This window comes from Haliotis asinina, chromosome 5, assembly GCF_037392515.1.
Source record: "Haliotis asinina isolate JCU_RB_2024 chromosome 5, JCU_Hal_asi_v2, whole genome shotgun sequence".
NCBI classification, from domain to species: domain Eukaryota; kingdom Metazoa; phylum Mollusca; class Gastropoda; order Lepetellida; family Haliotidae; genus Haliotis; species Haliotis asinina.
Window position 1 is genome coordinate 34,023,229 of NC_090284.1, and position 24,563 is coordinate 34,047,791.

The 24,563-nt window shown below is 38.2% G+C and overlaps 2 protein-coding genes across 2 annotated transcripts in view; one reads left to right on the forward strand and one right to left on the reverse strand.

Moving 5' to 3' along the window:
- LOC137284460 (uncharacterized) overlaps positions 1–24,563 on the reverse strand; it is a 78,432-nt gene that overhangs the window by 24,948 nt on the left and 28,921 nt on the right. The window contains exon 2 of the mRNA XM_067816272.1: positions 15,281–15,511. Within this exon, the coding sequence (XP_067672373.1) occupies positions 15,281–15,511 (231 nt within the window). The remainder of the gene's footprint in view (positions 1–15,280; positions 15,512–24,563) is intronic.
- LOC137283233 (zinc finger protein 862-like) lies at positions 18,817–22,329 on the forward strand. Its single transcript, XM_067814664.1, has 8 exons — positions 18,817–18,991; positions 20,016–20,273; positions 20,392–20,474; positions 20,662–20,780; positions 20,979–21,199; positions 21,295–21,418; positions 21,698–21,968; positions 22,060–22,329. Exons 1-8 carry the CDS (start codon positions 18,817–18,819, stop codon positions 22,327–22,329), a joined length of 1,521 nt encoding a protein of 506 aa, XP_067670765.1.

Genomic DNA, 24,563 nt, shown 5'->3' on the forward strand with positions numbered 1-24,563 from the left:
ATTGTCAAGAAGCAATATCACCCGCCTTCCACGCCTTCTCATCTGTCAGTCAAAAAACAGCAACCAATCACGAAAGAGATCTGCTGTCATCTGCATGACGACTGACACCCCCAGTCATCATTATTTATGCTTACCCAATCAACGATTCGACCCAGCGTCAACTCAGGGTCAAACTTTAATTGTTTCTCCTCTAATTAACCTACACGCCCGGTGATAAATACATGTCTTTAATAAACAATACATTAACTAGCTAGACACACAATGAATTTGCAAGCGGCAGACATGACAGACTTCATGTTTTGATATCTTGCTGACAACAAAGGTAAAAGCAGTGATCACTGAAGCGGTAAACATCCGACATCTTGCCGATGTCAGCTTTTGTGTTCCGGCATATGAGACAAATTTGTACACATTTTGATGTTTCGTTTGCAAAATTGACCGTTCGGATACAGAAACCGAAGATTCGGATATACAAGGTAAATCGTCACTAGAAAAATTTGTTTTTTGTGAAGAATGTTCGGAAACCGAGGTATTTAGATATCTGAAGTTCGGATATACGAGGTCTGACTGTAGTTATCATAAATATTTGTCACAAGGACACAAACTCCTGTTTACACATGTAGATGACAATAATTTGTCAGAGGGTATTTTATCATCATCACCTGTGTCAAACAACCATTTCTAAAAACACTGCCCATTCATAAAGTTTCACCCAAAATTTTATGGGAGCTTTATTATCACCAAACTTGGCAATGTTTCTTGAGAGTGATTTCCCCTTCTGCTGTCCAATATGGTGGATCAGTGACTGGTCTGTCTGAGATAACATAAACACTGAACGCACTGAAGGCTCAGCAATTCAAATAAGATGCTCATTATTGAGTTCCAGCCAAAAGAATCTGCCCAGTCCCAACAGATATTTGACATTGTATTGTTACGAGTGTGTATTTTCTGTATATTTTTGTTGTTAATTAAGTAATCATTATTAATGGGTCACATTTCGTATAATAGATGATCAGCATTTTTAGAATTTTTGCATCAGGCTTGTCCAGGAATTATCTGCCCTTGACATCCTTACGGGAGACTGTTTCAAGGGCATTCTACAGTGTTGGCGATGGCAGTAATTGCTTGTACTTTCGAGAAAGGACCGAAAGTATATATAAAGGCTAGCTGCCATGTTGTGAGCGACACAGATGCACACATTCATTCACTGGAGTTACATTGCCAACATTTTATCCGTCAACGCCTGACCTACTTCCGTCAGACCGCTCACTATGTTCATTCTGCATGACTGTTTCTCTCTCACACGAAGACTTTGGTGAGTTTGCTATACTATATATTTTGTGACCCATTGTCTTAAATTTTGTCTCATTTGTATTGTATTTGAAATAGATATTGTGAAATTGACTTGTGACTTTCTATACCTTGTTCTCGTTGCATAATAATAATATCTGAATATTTTAAACTTGTCTTTCTTCTGTTTTGCTGGTTCACAGTGGGTTTCTTACATTGTTTGTCACGGTAAATTCTTAACTATAACAGTATTCTGTGTTATAGACAGCTTGCTGAAAAAGGGAAAGAGGCATCAAATATTGTAAGAAGCATTGTTAACAGCATCTGAAGTACTATTAACAGATGATGTCTGTCATAATCTATTGTCATTCAAACATGATATTTTGACGAGGACAATAGAAGTTGCTTTTAACAAGACTCATCTTGTCGAGCACGGTATACCAGTAAAATCCAGTTTTAAGGCATGTTCATGAAGACAACAAATTCCTGATAACACACAGTGAGGAACCCATATAGAACACCACCTGCTTAAGCAGAAATGACACATTAGCATTTAACATCCTGCTTCATTTGTAGCAACGGGTGAGAAAATGGTGAGAAACTAACACACACTGTCACATCAACAGGGCAGAGTACACGTGAAAATGTATTGGCTGCAGGTATTGCTGGAAATGATGAAACAGTTATTATACGCATGATAGTCTATTCTGACTTTGATGTGAAGTACCATCATTCTTTTTATTCTGCATACATGTCATAATGAAACACCACTGCAGCAAGGGGAAAGTTCAATCATGGCAAAGGAGACTCGGAATATGACAAGGCCTCTTTTCCAGGAATAAATCCATAAAAATGTAAATATATTATATAAATAATATTATATTCATGAATAATTATTCGTATTCGTTACCCAATATTCATCAAACATATCATATTCACCATATAGTGTATTTGTTGCCGCCCTAGTCTCCAGTACAGTCTCTGTGGATGATGCTCTACGAAAAGCTTCTGAATTGCAAGAACAGTATTTCTTTGATGATGCTGTGAGAGGAGGTTTGTGATCTTATGCCATCATTTGGACTATCAGATCCTTCATTCTGCAGCAAAGATATTGAGATACCAGATATCAAGCATCTCTGACTTGTCATGTGCCAAATTTATTCCCAATGTACTAAATGATCTTGTACTGTGGGTTACCAATGAAATATCGTACAAAAACATATCAGATTGTGGTGATGCAAACATTTCAGAGAATGACCTTGCAACACCTGCCATATGTCATGACATTATCGCTAAATCTAGGCATGAAGGAGTGACTATTGAGGTAAAATGACTATTGTGATACACTGATAGTGACAGACTACTGATCATGATTGATACATACTATTTCGATAGCGATAGTCTATTGATGCATACTGTTGTGATAACTATTGCAACAGTTCTAACCTAACAAGTGTTTCACATTGCAGATTTAACATGTACTTTGAAATAAAAACAGATGCATTTCCTTTTTCCTTTAGTTTTAATAAATGGGCTTCAAGCAAATCCACCATCAATTTCCATCTTTTTGCTACCATTTTAGATAAACTTCAGAACAGAACATGAAAATAGAAGGTTGCTTCTGTTGCAGTGGTTGTGTATGAATGTGATCAAAGCTTAGAATAAGAAACACTAAACTACAAACTGAACACAAGTTCAGGTTGATTTTTCATCCTTCATTGCAGTAAAAGATTTATTCACTTCGGTCATACAGTCAAATATATTGTCCAAAGTCAAGTGGACAGCTAAACTTATCTTGATGACCAGTAGGAATTTAAAACACTTCCGCTCCAAACACTGTATCATCAATTAAAGGATACGATAATAAAAAAAAAACCCCATTAACGAAAGTAATGGTGCTGGTGACTTTGTGCGCTTGCGATTAGGTGAATGACTCTGACAGTGCGAGTTCGTATACCGAATTGAACTCAACACAATAAAGCACTAAAATTTGTACTTTACTAAGAATTTGTAATCACAAATAAAACATGTTACATCAGCAGAAGCAGATAACTAATACCAAAGCGGTTCCTTGTCTTACATACATAGACAGAAACAATCATTTTGCGATTGATAGTCACAGTAATTATCGATTTATTGACAGTAATTCACATTCCCAATCGATTAATTGCTGTTGATTCCTAAACAATTGCAATGCATCAACAGTTCAATCTATCGTTACACCAGTACAGGCATGTAAGAACACCTATGATACGCTTGATTGACAGGATCAAACCATACATGTGGCCCCAAGTCTCCCGTTAAAAGCTGACCACACCCTCAAAATCGATGCAGCAATTGATAAAAATGAAGAGACTCTTGATGGAAAATCAACCACCCATGCCATGGCTGCAGTCATGTTTTGGAGGGGAGCAGGAGCATCAGAAGAATCTCCCATTACACTTGCCACTAAGAGTCCACCCAGAATGATGGCAATGAAGCCCCACTGGCACGATATGCTATGAATTATTTGCAAATACAATAAAAAACTAAAACAAAAATAAATAATAAAATAAAATAGAGTACATGATACTTAAGGCAATCTGATTATATAACTATCAGTTACATGCAATATAAATTTCATAAATACAATGTGATATGAACAAGAAACATTGTTTGGAGTAATATTATCAATTGACTATACCAGTTCATGAAAATTCAGTTCAAAGTAGGACCAAAGATCAGCCCAGTTACATACTGCACTTACGAAGATACGTGACTACCACTGTATACTATTATGAGTTAAATGAATTTTCTAACTTTGTTTCATGTTATACCAAACCAGATCAACATCCAAATCCAATCCAGTAGCTGACACTTTTATTACTGAGGCAGACTCTGATGTCTAAGCAGTCAACACAGTCCATAAGATGCTGGAAGAATAGACAAGAGGACTTCAAGGTTGGTACATTCCCTGTAGATTTGTTGATGGTTGTATGACAAAATGTATTAATGAAAGCATTGTGCCTGATCTTACATACCTCTGAGGACACCAATACAAAGATTCACTTTTCAGAGCGACATGACCATATCAGAATCATAGTACTTCCACTGTACTATACAAATAATGCCATGCCTAGGTCATCTGTATATATGGAGAATGGACACAACACACAGTCCACCAACAGGTTTGAGGTACATTCCCATCACTACCATAGATATAACAGCTGGGAAATGATGTCTGTCAGTGTCTGCCTGCACTGTTTACAGCAAACTCTTGCAAAGTGTCAAGGAAGAATATGCATCTTTGGGGAGATTATGTACGCCAAGCAATTTAGAGGATGATGTTACAAAAGCAAGGAGATCTATTCTCTCAATATTCAAGAGAGAAGACCAGCCCTGTAAAATTCTGGATCGCTTCTGATATGTGATGTTGTCAACAAATGACAAGTCTGCTGCTGACCTACCTCCCACTGAAGATGCTTTCTCTCAGCAGGAAAGTCAGGTACCAAGCTGCTATTTGGTACCAAAGCCACGTACCCATGCCAATACTTGGTGAGCATATGGACAATGGGTGAGCAGTTGTCATGGACAGTTCTCTGGAACCTGTGATGTTAACAAAAGAGACAGCTCTGACTGAACTGAGAAATCTCACACACTTGTATTGCACAGACAATGACTGTGGTGTTGGGAAGAAGTGTCACTGTCTCCATTCGGACTCAAATGCACAGAATTTTGTAAATGTGGAGGATAGGATTGTCAGAACACTATTTCCACATTCTCTGACAGTGACAGAGACGATGAAGTTGACCAACATTGAGCATACTACATAGATGATGACGTTTTACACATGATGATTGTTGCCATATGTGATGTCTGAATCTTACTCATTGTGGGTTAAAACGTGATTAAGTCTTTCCATGGATATCAGTGTTCGTGTTAATGCAGAAACATGCGTTTTTCACCCAAAAAAATAACAAATCACGCAAAAATATTATTATGTGCACGTGTTTTGAACGCATAGATTCTGATCTTCATAATTTTTAAAACAAGAGTCATCAGAAGATGACATATCCCCCCGGCCCCCACATGTTTGAAAGGACAAATAATCTGAGAGTTACTCATTGTTTTTTTTAATGTTTTTATAGACTAAGTTTGAATTGTTTCCATGGAATTCATGAAAATTATAAATGCCATATATCTGTAACCAGCAAAGTCACAATTTCAACATCTGTCTCATATATCTGCCAAGATCTGTTGAAAGATATGAAATGGTTTTCGAGTTGTGCTCTGAGATCGAAGCTCACCCCTCCATTTTGAGACTAAGAAACGAAGTCAGCAAAATGTTCATGGAACCGAGAAAAAAATACATCATAAAAACCTGTAAATAGCAAAAGGCACCACTTTGGGGTCTGCCACACATATCTACCAAGTAACACTGACAGATATTAAGAAGTTTTTGAGTCCTGCTTCGGAAACGAAACACAACTCTCACTTTTGAGAGTAAGTCAAAAACGTTTCCATGGGAATTGACAAAATGATAAAGCACAAAAACCTGGAAATAGTAAAAGGCACCACTTTAGGTTTTGATTGATATATTCACCAAGTTTAACAGAAAAATATTGAATGTTTTTTGCGTTCTCCTCCGGAAACGAAGCCCATACCTCCATTTTGAGACGAAGTCCGAAATGTTTCCATGGAACCCAAGAAAATAATAAATCACAAAAACCTGTAAATACCAAAAGGCACCACTTCAGCTTCTGACTGATATATCTACCACGTATTGCAGAAAAATATTGAACGGCTTTTGAGTTCTGCTCCGGAAACGAAACACACCTCTCAATTTTGAGACTATGTCCGAAACGTTTCCATGGAAACCGAGAAAATGATAAATCACAAATACCTGTATCTAGCAAAAGGCACCACTTTGGGGTCTGCAACACATATCTAGAAAGTTTTACGGACAGATATTAAGAAGTTTTTGAGTTCTGCTCTGGAAACGAAACACACCTATCGCTTTTGAGACTAGGTCCAAAATGTTTCCATGGAAACCCAAAAAATAATAAATCACAAAAACCTGTATCTAGCAAAAGGCACCACTTTGGGGTCTGCAACACATATCCAGAAAGTTTTACGGACAGATATTAAGAAGTTTTTGAGTTCTGCTCTGGAAACGAAACACACCTATCACTTTTGAGACTAGGTCCAAAATGTTTCCATGGAAACCAAAAAAATAATAAATCACAAAAACCTGTACATAGCAAAAGGCACCACTTCAGCTTCCGAATGATATATCTACCAAGTTTTGCAGAAAAATATTGAACGGTTTTTGAGTTCTGCTCCGGAAACGAAGCCCACCCTACCATAAGACTAATGCCAAAATGTTCCATGGAAAAACAAAAAAAATATAAATGCCAAAAATCTGTAAATAGCAAAAAGCACAACCATAGGCTGAGATTAGTATATCTATCAAGTTTGGTCTAAAAATATTGAACGGTTTCTGAGTTATGCTCCGGAAACAAAATGATTACGGATGGACGGACGAGGCGTTGACTATATCCCTCTGCATTACATGCCGGGGGGATAAAAATACTACCACAATTTCGGCCTAAATCATGCTTCTTGCCAAGGAAATCAAAACAATATATTACTCAGAAATCCAAAACTACAAGAAGGCACATGCAGATCACTAGATCTATATATGTGCCAAGTTTGGTGAAGAAATATTAAACAGTTTGAAAGTTATGCTCCCGAAAAGACAAACATGCACAGAGGCACAGACAGACTTCATTTCAATACCATTTTACAGAGGATAATTAGATATCTTAACAACAGTGATAACATAGGCATACATTTAATTCATGCTAAGTGTATCATGAAAACAGGTGCTTGATTGATGACAACTCCCTTTTACTCATAAGTTGTTTTAACACAGATCCTAATACCTTTATCACACACAAGATACATATTTTTGTCTTCCCTTGACAGATAGAGCATAGTACAACTTGAATAAAATGTATATGGGGGAATTCAGATGAAAGATGTATTGGCAACTTACCCCAAATTGAAGAGTGCATAAAATATTAGTGTGTTGGGTTTTTTTCTGATATATGTCCCAATAAAAATCAGATAAATTTAGTTTATTACAGTTTTATTAAGTTTATTACACCTATTCTCAGGTTTTATTGATATTTCTGGTAAAGTTAAAGTCTTAAAAAATCTAAAGGATTCTACTTTACTGTTGTTTTTGTCATTTTATTCTTTCGGTGAGTTTTGAAAACACATGAACTTTAAAATTTCATTTTTGGTCATCTAAATACTGTTGCAAAAGTTGCAAAAGTTGCAAAATTGCAAATACTATTGTATCTATGCTGCAAAAAGAGACTAAGCTTTGTCCTTCAATTAGGGCTTCTTGCCACAAGGCAGAAGACCTATTGTAATCGCGAATGTTTTTATTATTTATTTTTCCACCGGATTTTGTACCAGCCTTACAAAAAGGACCAGTGGACAGAATCGCTTGAAAAAAAATCAGGCAGATGCCTACCGAGGTGAAGATATTCCCAATTAAAATAGCAAAGCGCAATTAAATCAAAATAAACTCAGAACTTTCTATTTCCAAAGCAATAACCTCCCAAACTACTGATGCAATGACTACCTAACTTCTTGAGCAAATGTGCAATCAAAATGTCTATAATTTCAAGTACTGGATCCATGTAGCTACAAGGCACTGTTTGGCCGCTATATTGGATTAAAGTTTTTGATGGTGTTTTCCAGCAAACGTCTTGCAGAGCAATTTCCATGGACTGGTTGTTTCTTTTGTTATTGTTTTTCTCCCCTGAGTACCCGGGATGATATCCCAGAATTCGTGAAAACAAATGAAACACCTTGAAGTTTAATCATCTTCCAGTGGTATAAAAAAAAACACATTAGGACTGAAAATAACGAAGTCAGTGTACATCTTTATATTTTGTATGCATTTTGAAAGATAATGAAAAAAACCCACACGCTCTGCTTATACTTACAGTGAATTTCTAACATGATTTTAATGTCTAAACATTGCATAGATTGCCAACGTGAATCATATTTCAAACACATCCTATGCACGGCCTAGTGCATGTTTTCTGCAATACAGATTCTGCTGAAAGCTGCAAGAAATAAATTAAAACAAAATGCAAACTTTAAATTTAAGACAGACGAAAGTTATAGAAACAATGTCAGGATGTTACCTTGTTCAGGAATGTATCCATCAATATCCACATAAAAGAGCGATATCCCATTCATCTGCATCTGGTATATAATCCTGCACTCTTATGTCTTTCAACTGTCTAATATGCGAAAAAGTGACACATCGTTCGAGAATTTTTCACACTGGTGTATACATAATCTCATTGGTCACCCAGGACCGCACAACTGGCAACTAAACTACACACCAACATCGTTGCTAAAATGCATCGTTTTGCCGGTGATGCAGACTGCATGACCTAAAAGAGAATAAAACATTTGAGACGTGCCTCAAATGAAAGAAAAGAGTGTGCAACAAACTCACTAATAGTTCTACTCAAGGCGCTTAAAATGTTAAATGAAAATGCTTCAATGTACGGGTCACCCTTACCAAAACTGACATTTAAAATACAATTATGTCTGAACATTAACACTTCTGAACACTTCTTTATATCACCCACGGAATACCCAACAGAATGTCTCAAAAGTTGCTTGCACATTTATGGGCAATTACACGAGAGCACGAGAATCTGAAGGGAAGCATGAGGACGATTACGGCCGCTCCTTCAAACATGCTCTTGTATTAAACCACACACCACCACTCACTAAAGTTTGTCTATTCAATAGTTCAGTTCAGTTCAAAGTTCAAAGCGATATGTTTGAGTCCTGTATGTATAAATATCACGTCCCTTTGTGTATGTCAGAAGTACTGATGCTTACCGGATAAATTTTATCTGAGCTTCAATTGAAATTCATTACAGTTATTTGCTGAAAGAAACTCCTCTTATAGACTCATGTACATATGTGACAAGGACAAAATCCGAAAACGTGGATGGCTTTTTGTGTGTTATGTATGGTTTATTACATTATACAAATAATATTCATCAACAAGCAAATGCTTGAAGGCGTGAAGAGAACTAAGCTGTCTGGGGGATGGTCCAGACTCTCAGGGCGATATTTATTAAGGAAGTCTAATTTGAACCAGGTTTAAGGGGAGACCAGGTCTACGTAAACCAGGACCTTTGGTCTAAGTTAAACTGTATTACAGAAAGCTGGTCTTGCTAAACGGAAGTTTAGACCAGGTCTGGAATTTGAAGATATTGCCTTGTTCGTTTCGTTCAGAAAATAATTTCGGAATTTCAGGCAACGCATGCTCTTTTCATTCGCACACGCGTTCCGGTTCAGGTGTTTACATATTCAGAAGGTGAAATCGATTTCAGAAGGTGAGATGGGTGATCAAAGTAGACTGAATAACTGGACAATCGAACAAAAGGCCTTCCTCTTAGACTGTATAGGGGACAATATCCGTGTGATTGATGATAAACGATGTGATGCGGGCTCTGTTAAATCAAAACAAGAGGCATGGGGTAGGATTAGACTGACCTACCATGCTCGATACGGAGTAATGCACAACACGGACAAGCTAAAAGCTCTGTGGAAAAGACTGAAGTTATCAGCTAAAAAAGAAATGCGGGAATATGAAAAAAAATTAAAGAAAACTGGTGGAGGTTCCCCTCCGAAGGATGTCAGCACTCTCACCACCCGGATCACGAGCATGATCCCGAGGGAATTTCAGCAACTAAGTAACCCTTATGATGACGATGCTGAGGATGTCGCATCGCAGAGCCGACTAAGCATGTTAGTGGATCTTGTTTTTTTTCCCCATACAATGTAATACCTTGAAAATGTTGCCAGGCGTTAAGCAAATTTATGCTGTCATCTCCCTATGTGTAGTAAATGCCCATCCCCCTACCTTTAACATGTTATCGACCAGCATTAAACATGTTACCTGACATTGCTAGTTGAATACCAACCCCATTTAACTTCACGCCACATGGTGTATACAATTCCAACATTATGTATATCCCACAGCCAGCGTAAAAGTTCACTGTATGATACAAGCAAATGTTAATGGCACAGAACAATTTGTCAGGCATTAATTGTCATTGGCATTACAATTTTCAGGGCTTCCTGTGACGAACCAGACCAGTCCCCTCCAGAAACACACTTTGAGCCAACATCGGTACCTTTTGATGCGTATGCACCATACCACTCTACCTCACCAGGGGCAATCTCTCATCACGACGATACTACCTCACCAACTCCATCAACATCAAGCAGCATTCCAACTATAACCTGCGTTACTCCCAATGACCAACCCACATTAAAGAAGAAAAAGGTACAGGCTCCTCATAAATCTCAGGAACTCGAATCTGAAAATGTTATAATTCAGCTTGCTAGGGAAGAGCATGACATGAAACTTCGATATATGAAAGAAGAACATGAATTAAAAATGGAGGTACTGCACTTGAAGCGGAAGGCTGCAGCAATTAAAGCGAATGAATCAACTTCTGAAATTATCTGGGACCATGACAAGTCATTTACAAGTCTGTAAATCTGAGTTGCAAGTATTGTACTGTTATGCATAGTGTTACATGACCACATCTTGATTTTCTGTTCAGAGAGCTCACTTATTTATGTTTCTTTGTTTTTCAGAATCCACACATTCATAATCTGCCCGAAGAACTTTTGTTCATAATATTTTTCAAGTTGCCATTATATGACATCATTCATGGAGTAAGGTGTGTGTGCACACGATGGGAATATCTCATAAACGTTCGGAGGTTTTGGGCACAATTCAAGACAATTGATCTTTGGAATACACCTTCGTTAGGACAGTTTTGTATTGATAGCTACTTGGCAGGAGCCACAAATGTACAATGTCTGAAGTTATATCACATTAATGTTACTGATTTGGGATTCTTGAAACATTTTAAAAAGTTGAAAACGTTTTCACTCATAGGTGACCAGCGTAACTCTTACAGTGAGGGTGAAATTGTTTCAGGCTTGTCGTGCAACAGCAAGCTAATGAAAATCGACATACGAGGAGCAGGACACTTATCTACACGGAGCATCATAGATCTTGCAAAGTCAGTGCCCTGTGTGTACAGTCTATGTGTTCGTGACGTTGGTGCCAGATTTGATGCAGATGACCTGGTTCGTCTCCTAACTAGTTTCAAAAACATTCGGGAGGTTCTTGTTGACGTTAAAGGCAACCATGATCACCTTGCAGCTGTACTGAATGATTTTTGGGGCAGGGTGTGTTTTGGTCATGACATTGTAGACTTTGTACCGAGACGTCTTCTTCGGTATCCCCGACTGTCCTACTCACTGCCAGTATATTAAAATGCCAAGAGGACATATTGCGACTTTGCGTCACATCTGGGCACTCCGTCGAGCATTGCGACGGGAGCGCATCTTTCGTGACCGTACAGATCCATTTGATTGTTATGATGATTTTGAATTTCACATGCGATTTCGCTTCAATAAAGGAAACGCTCGATTCATAATAGATCTAGTGGCAGATAAGATCCACCCATTCACTAAGCGAAGTAAGTCTATATCTGCTTCGTTGCAAGTTTTGATTGCATTACGATTCTATGCAACTGGTACCTTCCAAACAGCTGTCGGTGATCTGCTACATGTCAGTCAGTCAACAGTTAGTGTCATTGTCAAAAGAGTGAGTAAGGCCATTGCTATGCTCCGTACAAGGTTCATTCAGTTTCCCTGTAATATAAGGGCGAGAAGAGTACTTGAAGGATTTGCACTTGTTGATGGGTTTCCTAATGTGATAGGTGCAATTGATTGTACTCACATACCAATATCTACACAAGCAGGAGCTGATTCTCAACGTTTTATAAACAGGAAAGGTTTTTCCTCCATTAACACTCAGGTGATCTGTGACAACGTACCCCTCATAACAAACATTGTTGCCCGATGGCCGGGCAGTGCCCATGATTCTCGTATTTTTCAGGAAAGTAGAATTAATGAACGTTTTGAAAATAGAGAGATTGATGGCTATCTCTTAGGGGACCCTGGTTATCCTTGCCTGCCGTATCTCATGACCCCAGTGACCAATCCCAGAACAGATGCTGAAAGACGCTACAACCAGGCACAACGGAAAACACGTGGACTAGCAGAAAGATTGTTTGGAATTTGGAAGAGAAGATTTCCCTGTCTAAGTTTTGGACTTCGCCTCAAACTGTCAACTATATTCAGTGTCATAATCGCATGTGCGGTGTTACAGAACATTGCAACGATAAGAAAGGATGCTGACTTTGAGGATGATATCGAAATGGACAATGACAACGATATAACTGACAGGCATTGGGAAGCTGATGAGAGGCAGGGAACCCGACAGCGTCAACAAGTCATTATTAACAATTTCACTGATAGATAATTGATCCGTTTTACATGCTTTCAGCGTGTATCCTATTTGTCAAGATTCTCTGGTGTGAGACTGCAGACGTTCATCGATGATGTAGAACAGTTTTTGAACGGGAGATGGTATAATTTGATAATCTTTTAATCATTGTACGAAGTCCGTAGTGCGAAGTGTTCTCATTTTAACTAGAATCTTTTACAATTTTTGTTTCAGCATTCAGCCAATGGACACATGCATGCACGCACGCACACAGACACAGACACACACAGACACACTATCTCACACATACAGACACACACACACAGCCTTACTCTTGTTCTCATGTTATCAACTTAGTTTGAATATTAAGTAATATGTTCGATGTAGTTAGACTGTTGAGATGTTAGCTCATGTTGAGAGCTGAAAACGAATAATTTGTATCATTTGGTCGTTATTTTTAAGCTAGTACGCCGAGGTGTTTTTTTAACACTAATTTGTTCCACAAGCAAGCAGTGCAAAAATGTGTATCTGTGTTCATGAAAGATACTAGTCAGTGAAAGTGTTTGTTTTTTACTTTCCCAATAAATCATCAATGTGATCCATGCATCTGAATTTTTACTTATATTTCTACAGAGAAACCAGGTGTAAACTACCTCCCTACTAGGTCTGTAACTTGGACGATAAATGATCTTGTCTGAACCAGGTTTAACACTAAACCTCTTTCGAAAATAGCAGAACTGGAAAATCAGTGGTTTGGTGTGTTACCCAATTTGGGTTTAAACTCGCGTTTTCGGCTGACTTCGTTCACGATCCCGACGGTTTCCGAAGTTTGCCGATGATATTAAACCTTGTTCGAAAATAACAAAATCGTCAGACCTAGTCTCTACACCTTGGTTTCAACTACTAACATTGACAAACCTGCTTCTGTAATACGAGTTGTAGTTTAAACCCATGCTAAACTGGGGCTTTGTGTAAAACTAGGCCTAAACTGCTTTCGTAAATATGGACCTCAGGGTTCACAATCTCTGGTACACCCCAGTAGGTGTGCTTTCTCCCACTTATGAACGGTTTTGTAAAATATCTTTTCAAATAATATATAACGATCGGTGTCAATATGCCTCGGTGCATTACAATAGATCTTCAAAGGGTACACGGTATAACGAGTTCATTGACAATACATGGTCGTAGCCTGAGAGCTTTTCATGAAAGGCTTGTGCATTCAGCACACTGCTGCAAGTATATGCTTAGAGTGAGTGAGTGAGTTTAGTTTTACGCCGCACTCAGCAATATTACAGCTATATGGCAGCGGTCTGTAAATAATCGAGTCTGGACCACACAATCCAGTGATCAACAACATGAGCATCGATCTGCGCAATTGGGAACCAATGACACGCGTCAACCAAGTCAGCGAACCCGTTAGTCGCCTCTTGCGACAAGCTGAGTCGCCTTTCATGGCAAGCATGGGTTGCTGAAGGCCTATTCTACCCCGGGACCTTCACGGGTCGTATATGCTTAGAAAAACATGCAAGTTGTCTGACAAGCAGAGATGGAGGTAAACATTTTTAAAACTCATATTCCGCTATGGATAAACCACCATCCCAATGATACACGTTATTAACCGTTTAGATATTATCTGCCTGAAAAATAAACAACAAAATGTTTACATCACTCATACTCAAGGATATGATATTTTAAAACTACTTTATATAAAATTTGCATCTTTTTAAAAAAAACAACAGGCCCTAAATGTTTCTTAGTTCGCCATCTACTCTGTTTTCAGTGGCTCATTTGGGAAAGATGTTCCTGAAGCCTACAGGAATAATTATGGCGATCGGTTTTGTAAATGTGGCTTTGTTGACTTGTAACCGTAGAAACACTAAATAGTCTTGATGTTTCATTCAGCTTTTATTAGGTATTTGAAATACTTTGAACCAAAATGACTAGATTAAATATTTCTAGCACCTGATTTATATTTTGCTGATGAAATAGTGAAATCTATTGTTGGTCTTAATGCACAAAATCACTTCCATTGTCATTTGGACTCAATATTTTTATCAAAATGACAGCAAAAGGCTGTCAAAACTGAAAGTAATGTAATCTATTGGGTTAAACTAAAAGCATCATTTGCAACTGAATGTACAATCATTATGTTTGCTCCTTTCATGTTCTAATAAAGGAAGCATCTGTGTCAAAGCCAATAAGAATTCAAAGTTGATGAATGATTCATTTCCCATTATTGACAGTAATAAGATCCAAACAATCTGTAAACACTGATGCTTTTAGAAACACTGGAGAGATGCAAATGGCTAGATTGCATAACAGTCAAGAAGCCTTCATCGTTGCTTGCAACTATATTTCGTAATAATTCTTTTTTTAACATGTTAGTTACCACGTACCATACCTATTTTAAGCAACCACAACAATATTTTTCCTAAAGGGCTGATATGTACCATGATATAAATATAGGTTGTGGTTTTTTGGTTTGAGGTTCATGTCTCTGATGAGTCAGAAACTACACATGATCTTCAAAAGGTAAAAATGTGCTACCAACCATATACCTTTACAAACAAAAAGAACACGAATTACCTGAGTGGAAGACCTTCCGTTCCCTAATCAGAGCTCCTAAAGTGTCAAATATTAATTGATCATTGGGCACTGTCATCTCTCGGTACCATTCCACAAGCTTTTCCTTTATTGTGTCCAATGTGGCTACAATACGCCGATTGTTTAGATCCATTATGATCAAGCACAGGGCATCTGGCAGTGGGATGAACTGGGTCTGGGGAATGACTTGCATCTCAATACCATTCACATCACCTGTAGAACAGAATGCAAAACAATGGTTATGATTTACAAGCCCATGTTGAGCCAAATCAGATAAAAACATACTACCGTAACAAGAAGACAAAGTCATCAATATCCCCTGCAATGGCAAAATACTCTTCACGAATATGGTCACAACATATGTCTATTACTTTTATGATGATGGCAAATGTGTATGTGGCAAAGTGGTAGGAGACTACTGAAAGGTTTTTAAGGTCTGTTCCAGAAAGAAACACTACCATCAATTTCAGTTGAAGCCAAACTTGTTTAAATTGAAGTACAAATAACATTTTATTCAGAAATCCAAAAGTACCAACAGGTACCAGTGCACCACCAGACCTATCCTTAGTACTGCTCTGTAGTACCACCAAATTCAAAGTCAAAATTGTTGCCACGGAAATGCAGAAATATATTGTATTCAGAATTCCAAATCTGCTCCAAGTCGAGCATGTTGCCATGGAAACACAAACAACATTTTATTCAGAAATCCAAAACTACCTAAAGCACAAGTACACCATCAGACCTACTTATGTGCTAAGTTTGGTTTAGAAATAGTAAAGGTTTACAGTTCTGTTCTGGAAAATAACACTAAGACCAAATTCAGGCAAAGTCAAACTTGTGGCTATGGAAAGGCAAAAGATAAATTTTTCAGAAATCCAATCAGTGTGCCAAGTTTGGTGAAGAAATAACAAACAGTTTAAAGATCACATATACTCTTGCCTTAAATCAACCTTTTTGACAACAGTACACAATTCTCTCCTGCGAACTAAATTTCAACGAATCAGGCAGGGAGGCTGGGGGGTTGCGCATCACTGTCACGTAATGTGGGGTTTACCTATGTGGGTACCTTTAGTATATTTCCGGCACTAGATTACCTTCTTTATAGGTTTGTCTAAACCTGCAATCGTGACAACTGTTTTGAAAAATGAAAGCTTTATGTTTTCACAATCTACTGCTATCTATGTTTGTCACCTGCTCTTTGCTCTTATAATGCTTATGTAGCAGCCACAAAATTTCCGAGTCCATTTTCAGTATTTTTGTCATTTCAACCACAACCTAAATCGCTTCCGAGGAAGAAATCATTATGTTACAAGTTATGTAATGTGCAAAATCCTTTTGGTTATCCATCATTTACTACAACTAGTATGTAGTTTTGCATTTTTAACTCAATGAAAACAACTTTAAATAGCGTCTTCCATCTTAGAAGCGAGGTTGGTGTCAAACCACCCAATTTAATATGTCCAGACAGTTTTGATATGATAAATAGTCATGGACATACGACATGCTTGAGAGAATGTTCACAAATGAAGAACTTATCACTCCAACCGAACCACAGAGCTGCATGTAGCCATACATGTGGGACATGTTCATTGTCAAATTTGAAACCTCAGTGACTGATTGATGAAAACTGTTGTGTGCTAGTTTATCCTATACAATTTTGCTTTCCTATTGGTTCTTGCATAAGATTTACTGTGTAGTGTATCTTTGCTGTAGTAGTGTGTTAAATTAAATTTGCAATGAGACGTCTTCAACATGATCATCTACGTGCTATTGTCATTGGTTCTACACAGCAAGCAGTAGCCAACATACTTAATGTGTCGCAGTCTGTGATCAGCAGACTGTGGAACCAGTACCAACAAACACACAATGATGATCAACCTCATTCAGGTCATCCTAGAGTCACTACACAAGCCCAGGATCGATACATTCGTACACAGGTGCTTCGAAATCGAGCATAAATGGCCAATCAGCTTTCTGTAACTAGTGTAAACTTGCCCCAAGTCACCGGAATTCAGGTTACACCGCAAATGATTAGAAATTGGCTACATCTGCATGCATGGAGACCTTATGTTATGCTCCATTAACTTGCCAGCATATGGCAAACAGGCGTCAATGGTGTAGGCAGCGTAGAAACTGGTGTAATCGAGGATGGGCGCGTAAAATGTTTTCTGATGAGTCCAGATTTACTCTGGATTTCATTAATGGGCATGCTCGCATTTGGAGGCGTGTAAATGAGCATCACACTAACGTTAACGTCAGACAGAATGACAGATTCAGGCTTGGGTCTGTTATGGTATGGGGGGGGGAAATCACCATGAATGGCAGAGCGGACTTGCATATTGTTCAAGGAAGGGTCACTGGTGTCTACTACTGTGACCACATTCTGGCATCGATAGTTCCGCCCTTTGCTCAATGTGCAGGTCAACGTTTCATCTTTCAAGATGATAATGCCTGTGCATCCACTCTGAAGTCGGGAATGACTACCTCCAGGGTCACCATATTGCCCATATGCCTTGGCCAGGAATGAGTCCTGACCTTTCCCTTATAGAACATGTCTGGGACATGATCGGGAGACATGTATGTCAACGTCGACCGACAAGACTGCAAGAATTGGCTGCAGCGCTGCAAGAGGAGCAGATTGCCCCGAATCATCATTTGACGGCTGATTGCAGATTTGAATGTAAAGATGCTGATGTACATGTCCATGGTCAGCAATCAGTGACCCAGCCATTATCGTCCATCTAGAGGCATTATCATCCATAGAAGTGAGTGAGTGAGTGAGTTTAGTTTTACGCCGCATTCAGCAATATCCCAGACATATGGCAGCGGTCTGTAAATAATCGAGGCTGGACCAGATATTCCAGTGATCAACAACATGAGCATTGATCTGCGTAATTGGGAACCGACGACATGTGTCAACCAAGTCAGCAAGCCTGACCACCCGATCCCATTAGTCGCCTCTTACGACAAGCATGGTCACTTTTTATGGCAGGCATAGGTTGCTGAAGGCCTGTTCTACCCAGGTCCTTCACGGGTCGTATTTTTTTAGGGCTGCGATGGGTCTAAACCAGGTATCACAGGCAGTGTTCGCGAAATGCATCGGTCCGCCGGACATTTCCGATGAAAGTTACTCCGGTCCGATGAATATTGTTTAACTGCCGGTCCTGGTGTCCGACAGGACATTACATACATGAAATGTCTTCCATTGTTATGTTTTCATCAATAAATGAAGTAAAAGTTTATAAAAACGACGAATTTTGTGGGTTTTTTTTTTTGTGGGATATAAATTGGAACAGGCTTGATGCTATTTTTATCGATCGATTAAGGTCGGCTAGCGAGGTCATGTACTACTTAATGTATCGTGCATTCTGATTGGCTACTTTCATGTCAGTTACTTCTGAGCAACCAATCAGATTCCACGATGCGAATAGTATAGGTTAGATACTGTCATAACAAAAAAGGCGGGTTTTCCCGTAATTTTGCGATTCACAAAGTATCATGGCATAAATACAAGGAAGATGTTGAATTTCTTAAAATACTATGATGGTGCTCGGCCTTCAAAGGCTCCTCAAAAGAAGCGCCCACCTACTGTTGAAGTCAAATCATCAGAGAAACGGTCTAATTATGTACGGCCTGACCGGTCATTCAATCCGTCATGGCAGAATGGGAGAAGTTGGCTGACATTTGCCGATGGTAAAATGACTTGCAGCATTTGTATTAAATATAATGCAAACAAGAATTCAGCTCGGCCTAGTTCTGAACAGAGTTTTATTTCTGGGTCAGCAAACTTCAAGAAATCGGCTGTGACTGATCATGAACTTAGTAGATGTCACATTCGTTCAGTTGAACTATTCAAAGCCCAGACTAGTTCTAGTGATGAAATAGCCTTTTCAAAGGCCGGAAGAGCTCTACAAAAATTAAACAAAGCTGACAAAATAAAAATGACACTTCTATTTAGAAATGCTCATGCAGTTGCAGTAAAAAACAGGCCCCTTTCGGATTTCAAATGGTTGTGTGAACTGGACCAAGTTAAATCTCTAGAAATTGGGGAGACATACATCAATGATAGAGCAGCTTTAAATTTTATTGATGCCATAGCTGCTACACAACATGATGAAGTCATTAAAAACTTGGAACGTGCACCATTCTTTTCCATCATTATGGATGGGAGCACAGACACAAGTGGAGATGAGCAAGAGTCAATGTATGTCAGGTCATGTCATAAAGGTGTTGTGACAGAGAAATTTCTCAACATAGGAAGTCCAAGAAGTACATGTTCTTCAGATTTGTACATTTACGTCACAAACATCTTGGAGTCTACTGGCCTACACAGCTTTGCAAAAGGTAATTGAAATCTATCATCTTAATAACTATATCCAAAGACACTCAAACAGCATTACATTTTTTTTGCATATCACTGAAAGCAATAACTAAGATACACACAATTATATTATAGTGAAGAAAATAAGAGACCACTATTGACGTAATCAGTAATAAAAAATTGACTTAATACTGAAAGACATAATTAAGCTATTAAGAGGCATATAAATGTTATTACAACTTTCCAAACTTTATTATCAAATTACATGGAATTGTTTTGCATTTTTTGCTTCCCTTTGTACATTTTCAAATCTAAAAGACAACGCAGGAGTAACCTTTGTGCAAGTGATGCCTATGTAGTTTTCAAGCAGTCATTTGTAAACATTGTGTCTTTCAGATAAGCTAGTTGGAATGGGAAGTGATGGTGCATCAAACATGATTGGTTCAAAAACAGGTCTGGCAACACGTCTGAAAGAGGACTTTCCAGAAATGATTTCTGTTCATTGCCTATGTCACCAACTTGAGTTGGCCTTCAGGGATGTGTTCAGGAAGGCAACACTCTATGATAAGTGTATGACTTTGCTCATAAGCCTTCATTACTTCTACCTCAAACCAAAGCAGAAGACAGGACTTGTCCAGACCATGAAGTTCTTAGGTATTAGTGGACTTCTCCCACCTTAAGTGACTGGTACCAGATGGCTGCCTCACCTCTCACGGGGTTTGAGTGCATTTTTCCCGTTCATATCCTGCATTGGAGGCCCATCTTTCAACAGCTAGTCATGGCAATGCTAAGGCTGAAGGCTTAGTGAGGATGGTCTTGGACAGACATTTGGTAGCTTTCATGATCTTCCTTCAGGTATGATTTTTTTTTAAATATAAGTTTTTATTCAAATAACTGTGAAACATTGTATTTCCACAATACACCAAACTGCAAAGTAAAGTTGTAAATATCTCAAGCAATATTTTATTATTTTGGTGTTTGGTAATCATTGATTCAAACTGTTAATCATTGAGGATGCATTAACTAACATCACATTTTTCAGAATCTCCTTGTGCCCCTCCAGAAACTGTCACTTCAATTACAGAGGAGCAATGCCGCTCTCTCCGATGTCCTACGTTGGACCGAGGCCACTACAGAGATGCTTCAAGACTGCAAAAAAAGGTATTCTTATAATTTGGACGTAACATATCACCTGCTGAATGAATATAGTGACCCAAGTTGATTATCTGTGTCTGTGTATTAAACTGTTTTTTATCCTGTCATATAAACAAATAAACCAAATGATATTGAGTCAATTTTTCTTTGTTAAGTTCAGTCATAAAGCATCAATAACTTGATTTATTATGTTGGCATTTTCAGCCAATGCAAGGATCTTCAGGAAGTTCTGGAACAAGGAAGTTATCGGGATGTGAAGTTGAGAGGTAGCTGCCCAGCAATGACCTACAAGTCTGATTTAGTTGACAAGACTATGAAGGCCATAGAGGACAGGTTCATCATGCAGCACTCTGAATCAGCTAAAATATTTGCTGCCACAAAGATTGCTTGTCTGCAGTCATGGCCATCTGTTGAAGATTCAAAAGGTAAGCTAGTTTTGATATTGAAATTTACTCACAAATAAGTCAATTCAGATTTTTTCCAATTGATCTATCTCATGAGTAAAAATGATCAATTTCAGATTTTGGTGACAGTGATATCCATGTCATATTCCGGCAATTCAGCAACACTCTAACCAGTGCAGGAATAACAAAGGATGGTGTTGATCAAGAATGGAGACTGATGAAGAAAATACTTTACAAAAGGTAAGTATATACAACAGATGTTAAATGTAAACAATTCTTCTTCTCAGAAACTTCAGTTTATCAAAACATGTTGTAGGCATACTGAGTGTCTAATTGCCCACTGTATTGTATACTCGAAAGAGAGTTTAGGAGAAGCATATTTTCACTTGAACTGATACCTTAATATTCTGATAAAGACATGTTATGGAATGAAGTACAACATAATCATGATAATAAGGCTCGTTTGAAAGTGACTTTAATCGCTAAAGACTGTGGTCGTTTTATTCCATTACATTTTAGATTTGTATCAAACCTCCCACAGCAGAAGTGGACTGATATCCACCGCCAGTTTTCAGAGCAGTTTTCTGAAATCCTTGTCTTGATGGACCTCCTGCAAAGTCTTCCACCAACATCGGTGTCATGTGAAGCTTCCTTCTCACAGATGAAGCTGATAAAGACCAGCAGGAGATGTAGAATGAGACAGTCAACACTCAACACTCTCATGACAGTAAAGCTACATGCCCCCTCGATCACGGACTTTGATCCTGAGAAGGCCATTGACAGATGGTTGGTATGTACATCTTTTTCAGCTTGTCAACATTTGTGTCAGGTTCTGTATTCAAGTTCATATTTGAGTTGACTGGATGTTTATTAAACTTCAGGTAACACCTACACGCGCAAGGTCTCTCAGCAATAACAGAGACAAGCATAGCCAATCAGCTGTCAAGACATCTGAAGTGATCTGTGCAGCTGAGGAGAAAGATGTGGAAGATGCTGAGGAACAGGAGGATGAAGAAGAGTCAGACACTGAAGAGGAAATTGCTGTCTTCAATAAAGCCATCGAGCGCGATGAAGACAGCGATTACTGTTCAGATTTCGCTGATGAAGAACAGACATTTGCTAAAATCATGAACTATTATCATGATTATTGAGATTGCCATATGATTAATGGAACAGTAAATTGTAAAGTTTATGTATACAAAAGTGCATTGATATGGAGAGTTGTTATGTCACAGAGTGGACAGATGATTAATGAAACAGTATAATGAAAATATAATTTGTACTAAAGTGCATTGTTATCGAAGGTATTTAGTTTGTTTTGAATATTCAACATGTATGTCACCCAGATACTGTTGTTTTGTTTTCAATTTGGGTCCTGTGAATTTTCAATGGATCAGACAGATTTCTGAAAGTCACAGGACCCATGTCCTGCAGTGCAACAAACTATTTCGTGAACACTGCACAGGTATCCGACCCTGATACTCATTATGGTAATTCCTGACATAAAATTTGTAAGAAATATTCCTTTTGCTCGGAAGCTAAAGTTGGGTGCAAGGTTCTATGAGACACAGCATGTATGTAAGTTTGAAAAGTGGTATTGCCGTGACTTTGAAAATAAGGTCAAGGTGACCAATATTGACCTGTGTCACAATAACCCCTCAATGTAGGCTGTCACCATATATCGAGATATTGGGTACAACAGTGCATGAGAAATCAAGTTAACAAGAGTTTGAAAAGTGGCTAAAACGCAACTTTGAAAATAACACCATGGTCACTCAAATTAACTGGTATCTCAGTGTTGTATCCATGAAGCTGGGATTAAGGGGCAGCTGTTACCATTTGGGCCTGATACCAAGCAGAGGGATCACATATTAACTACAGATAGGTATTTCTGTAATGTTGATGCCGACATAACAATGTTTAACCATTCATGTCACTTAAATGGCCGTTGGTTCAACACTTTTGAAATATGTCTCTCTTAGCTTTCCAACAGCAACAGCAACAGCAACATCATAGGGAAATTCCTATATCTGGTCTCCTCAGTTTGGAATGTAGAAGGGGGTTATCATATCTACAGGTTCCACTTTGGTGAAACGTTTTTTTCAGGGGGTAAGAAAATAACATCACATATCGCTTTGAGTGAAAGAAAAAGAAAAGACGACCTTGTCAGTAAAGACAGTAGATTTGCAATTAAACTTAAATACCACTGGACAAGTTCAAGTTCTAATTTGTTTTTGCTTGGCACTGCATTATATAACTCAGGGATTAACACTGTGTGTGTATTTGTCTCTTATCTGCAGCCAGACACAGCGATCAGCTGTACACGTTTCCCTGCAAGCTGGTTAAAGCATATAACCAATTTGATACAGGGGTGAATTTTAACACAGTGAAAAAAGATAAGTATAATATCTAAAACTATTATTTTACCAGACAAATACAATGTACATCAAAACACTTATGGGCTGAAACGATTATGAGGATATCAACGAACTTCATTGTTACATAACAAATACACATAGGTATTTGCTGTGTACTTGGGTAAATGGGTATAATCAGTTTTTTTACGTAAGAAAATTTTTAGATTTCTTTACCAATGGCAAAGTCGTTATTATTTTAGGAATTCAGATAAATCAACTGTGTGGGTTTTTTTAATCATAGATAATAAACAAGGGTCGTAGCTACCAAAATTTACATATTTTACTATGATGTTTGCATTGACAGATGGGCCAACTCTCAAAACTATCTAAATATAAAGCTTTGCAATCTTTCAGACTTATATGAGACAAATGGCTTGCTACGTTTATGCAGACATCATATTTTCACAGGCCATGATTAAATGCCAAGGTAAAAACACAGAAATAAGATCAAATTGGATCAGTCACTATACCATCCAGGCATGAGAGAAAAAAAAATACACTGCTGAGATATTTTGTTACAATCAGACAAGGTATACCATGGATATTTTTAAATTACGGCATATGATGGGCATCCGGCCTCCTCACTTTTTAGGGTGAAGAAATTCTGCTAATGTGGACAGGAGCCCAGTCACCATGTCTGTCACTTTCGAGGGAGCGGGTGCTGACCAATTTGCTGCTTCGTTCTGTAATTAGACCGTTGGTAAGAAACATTATTCGCACTGCATCAGTGCCCCTTTAAGGGTTATGTTCAGATAATTTGTAAATGTTACTTGCCACAGGACAGGTCAAAATGCATTTTTTTACCTGTTTGACAGTGAAGACTTGCTGTACTCTGGAGTCAGGCAATCATATTCTTTCACCCCTAAAGAAGATCACTGTCTCCATGATTTGGATGTACTATTTGACACCACATATTAGGTATGAAAGATCAGTTTCTCAATGTGGATGATGACATTTCAGATACGTGT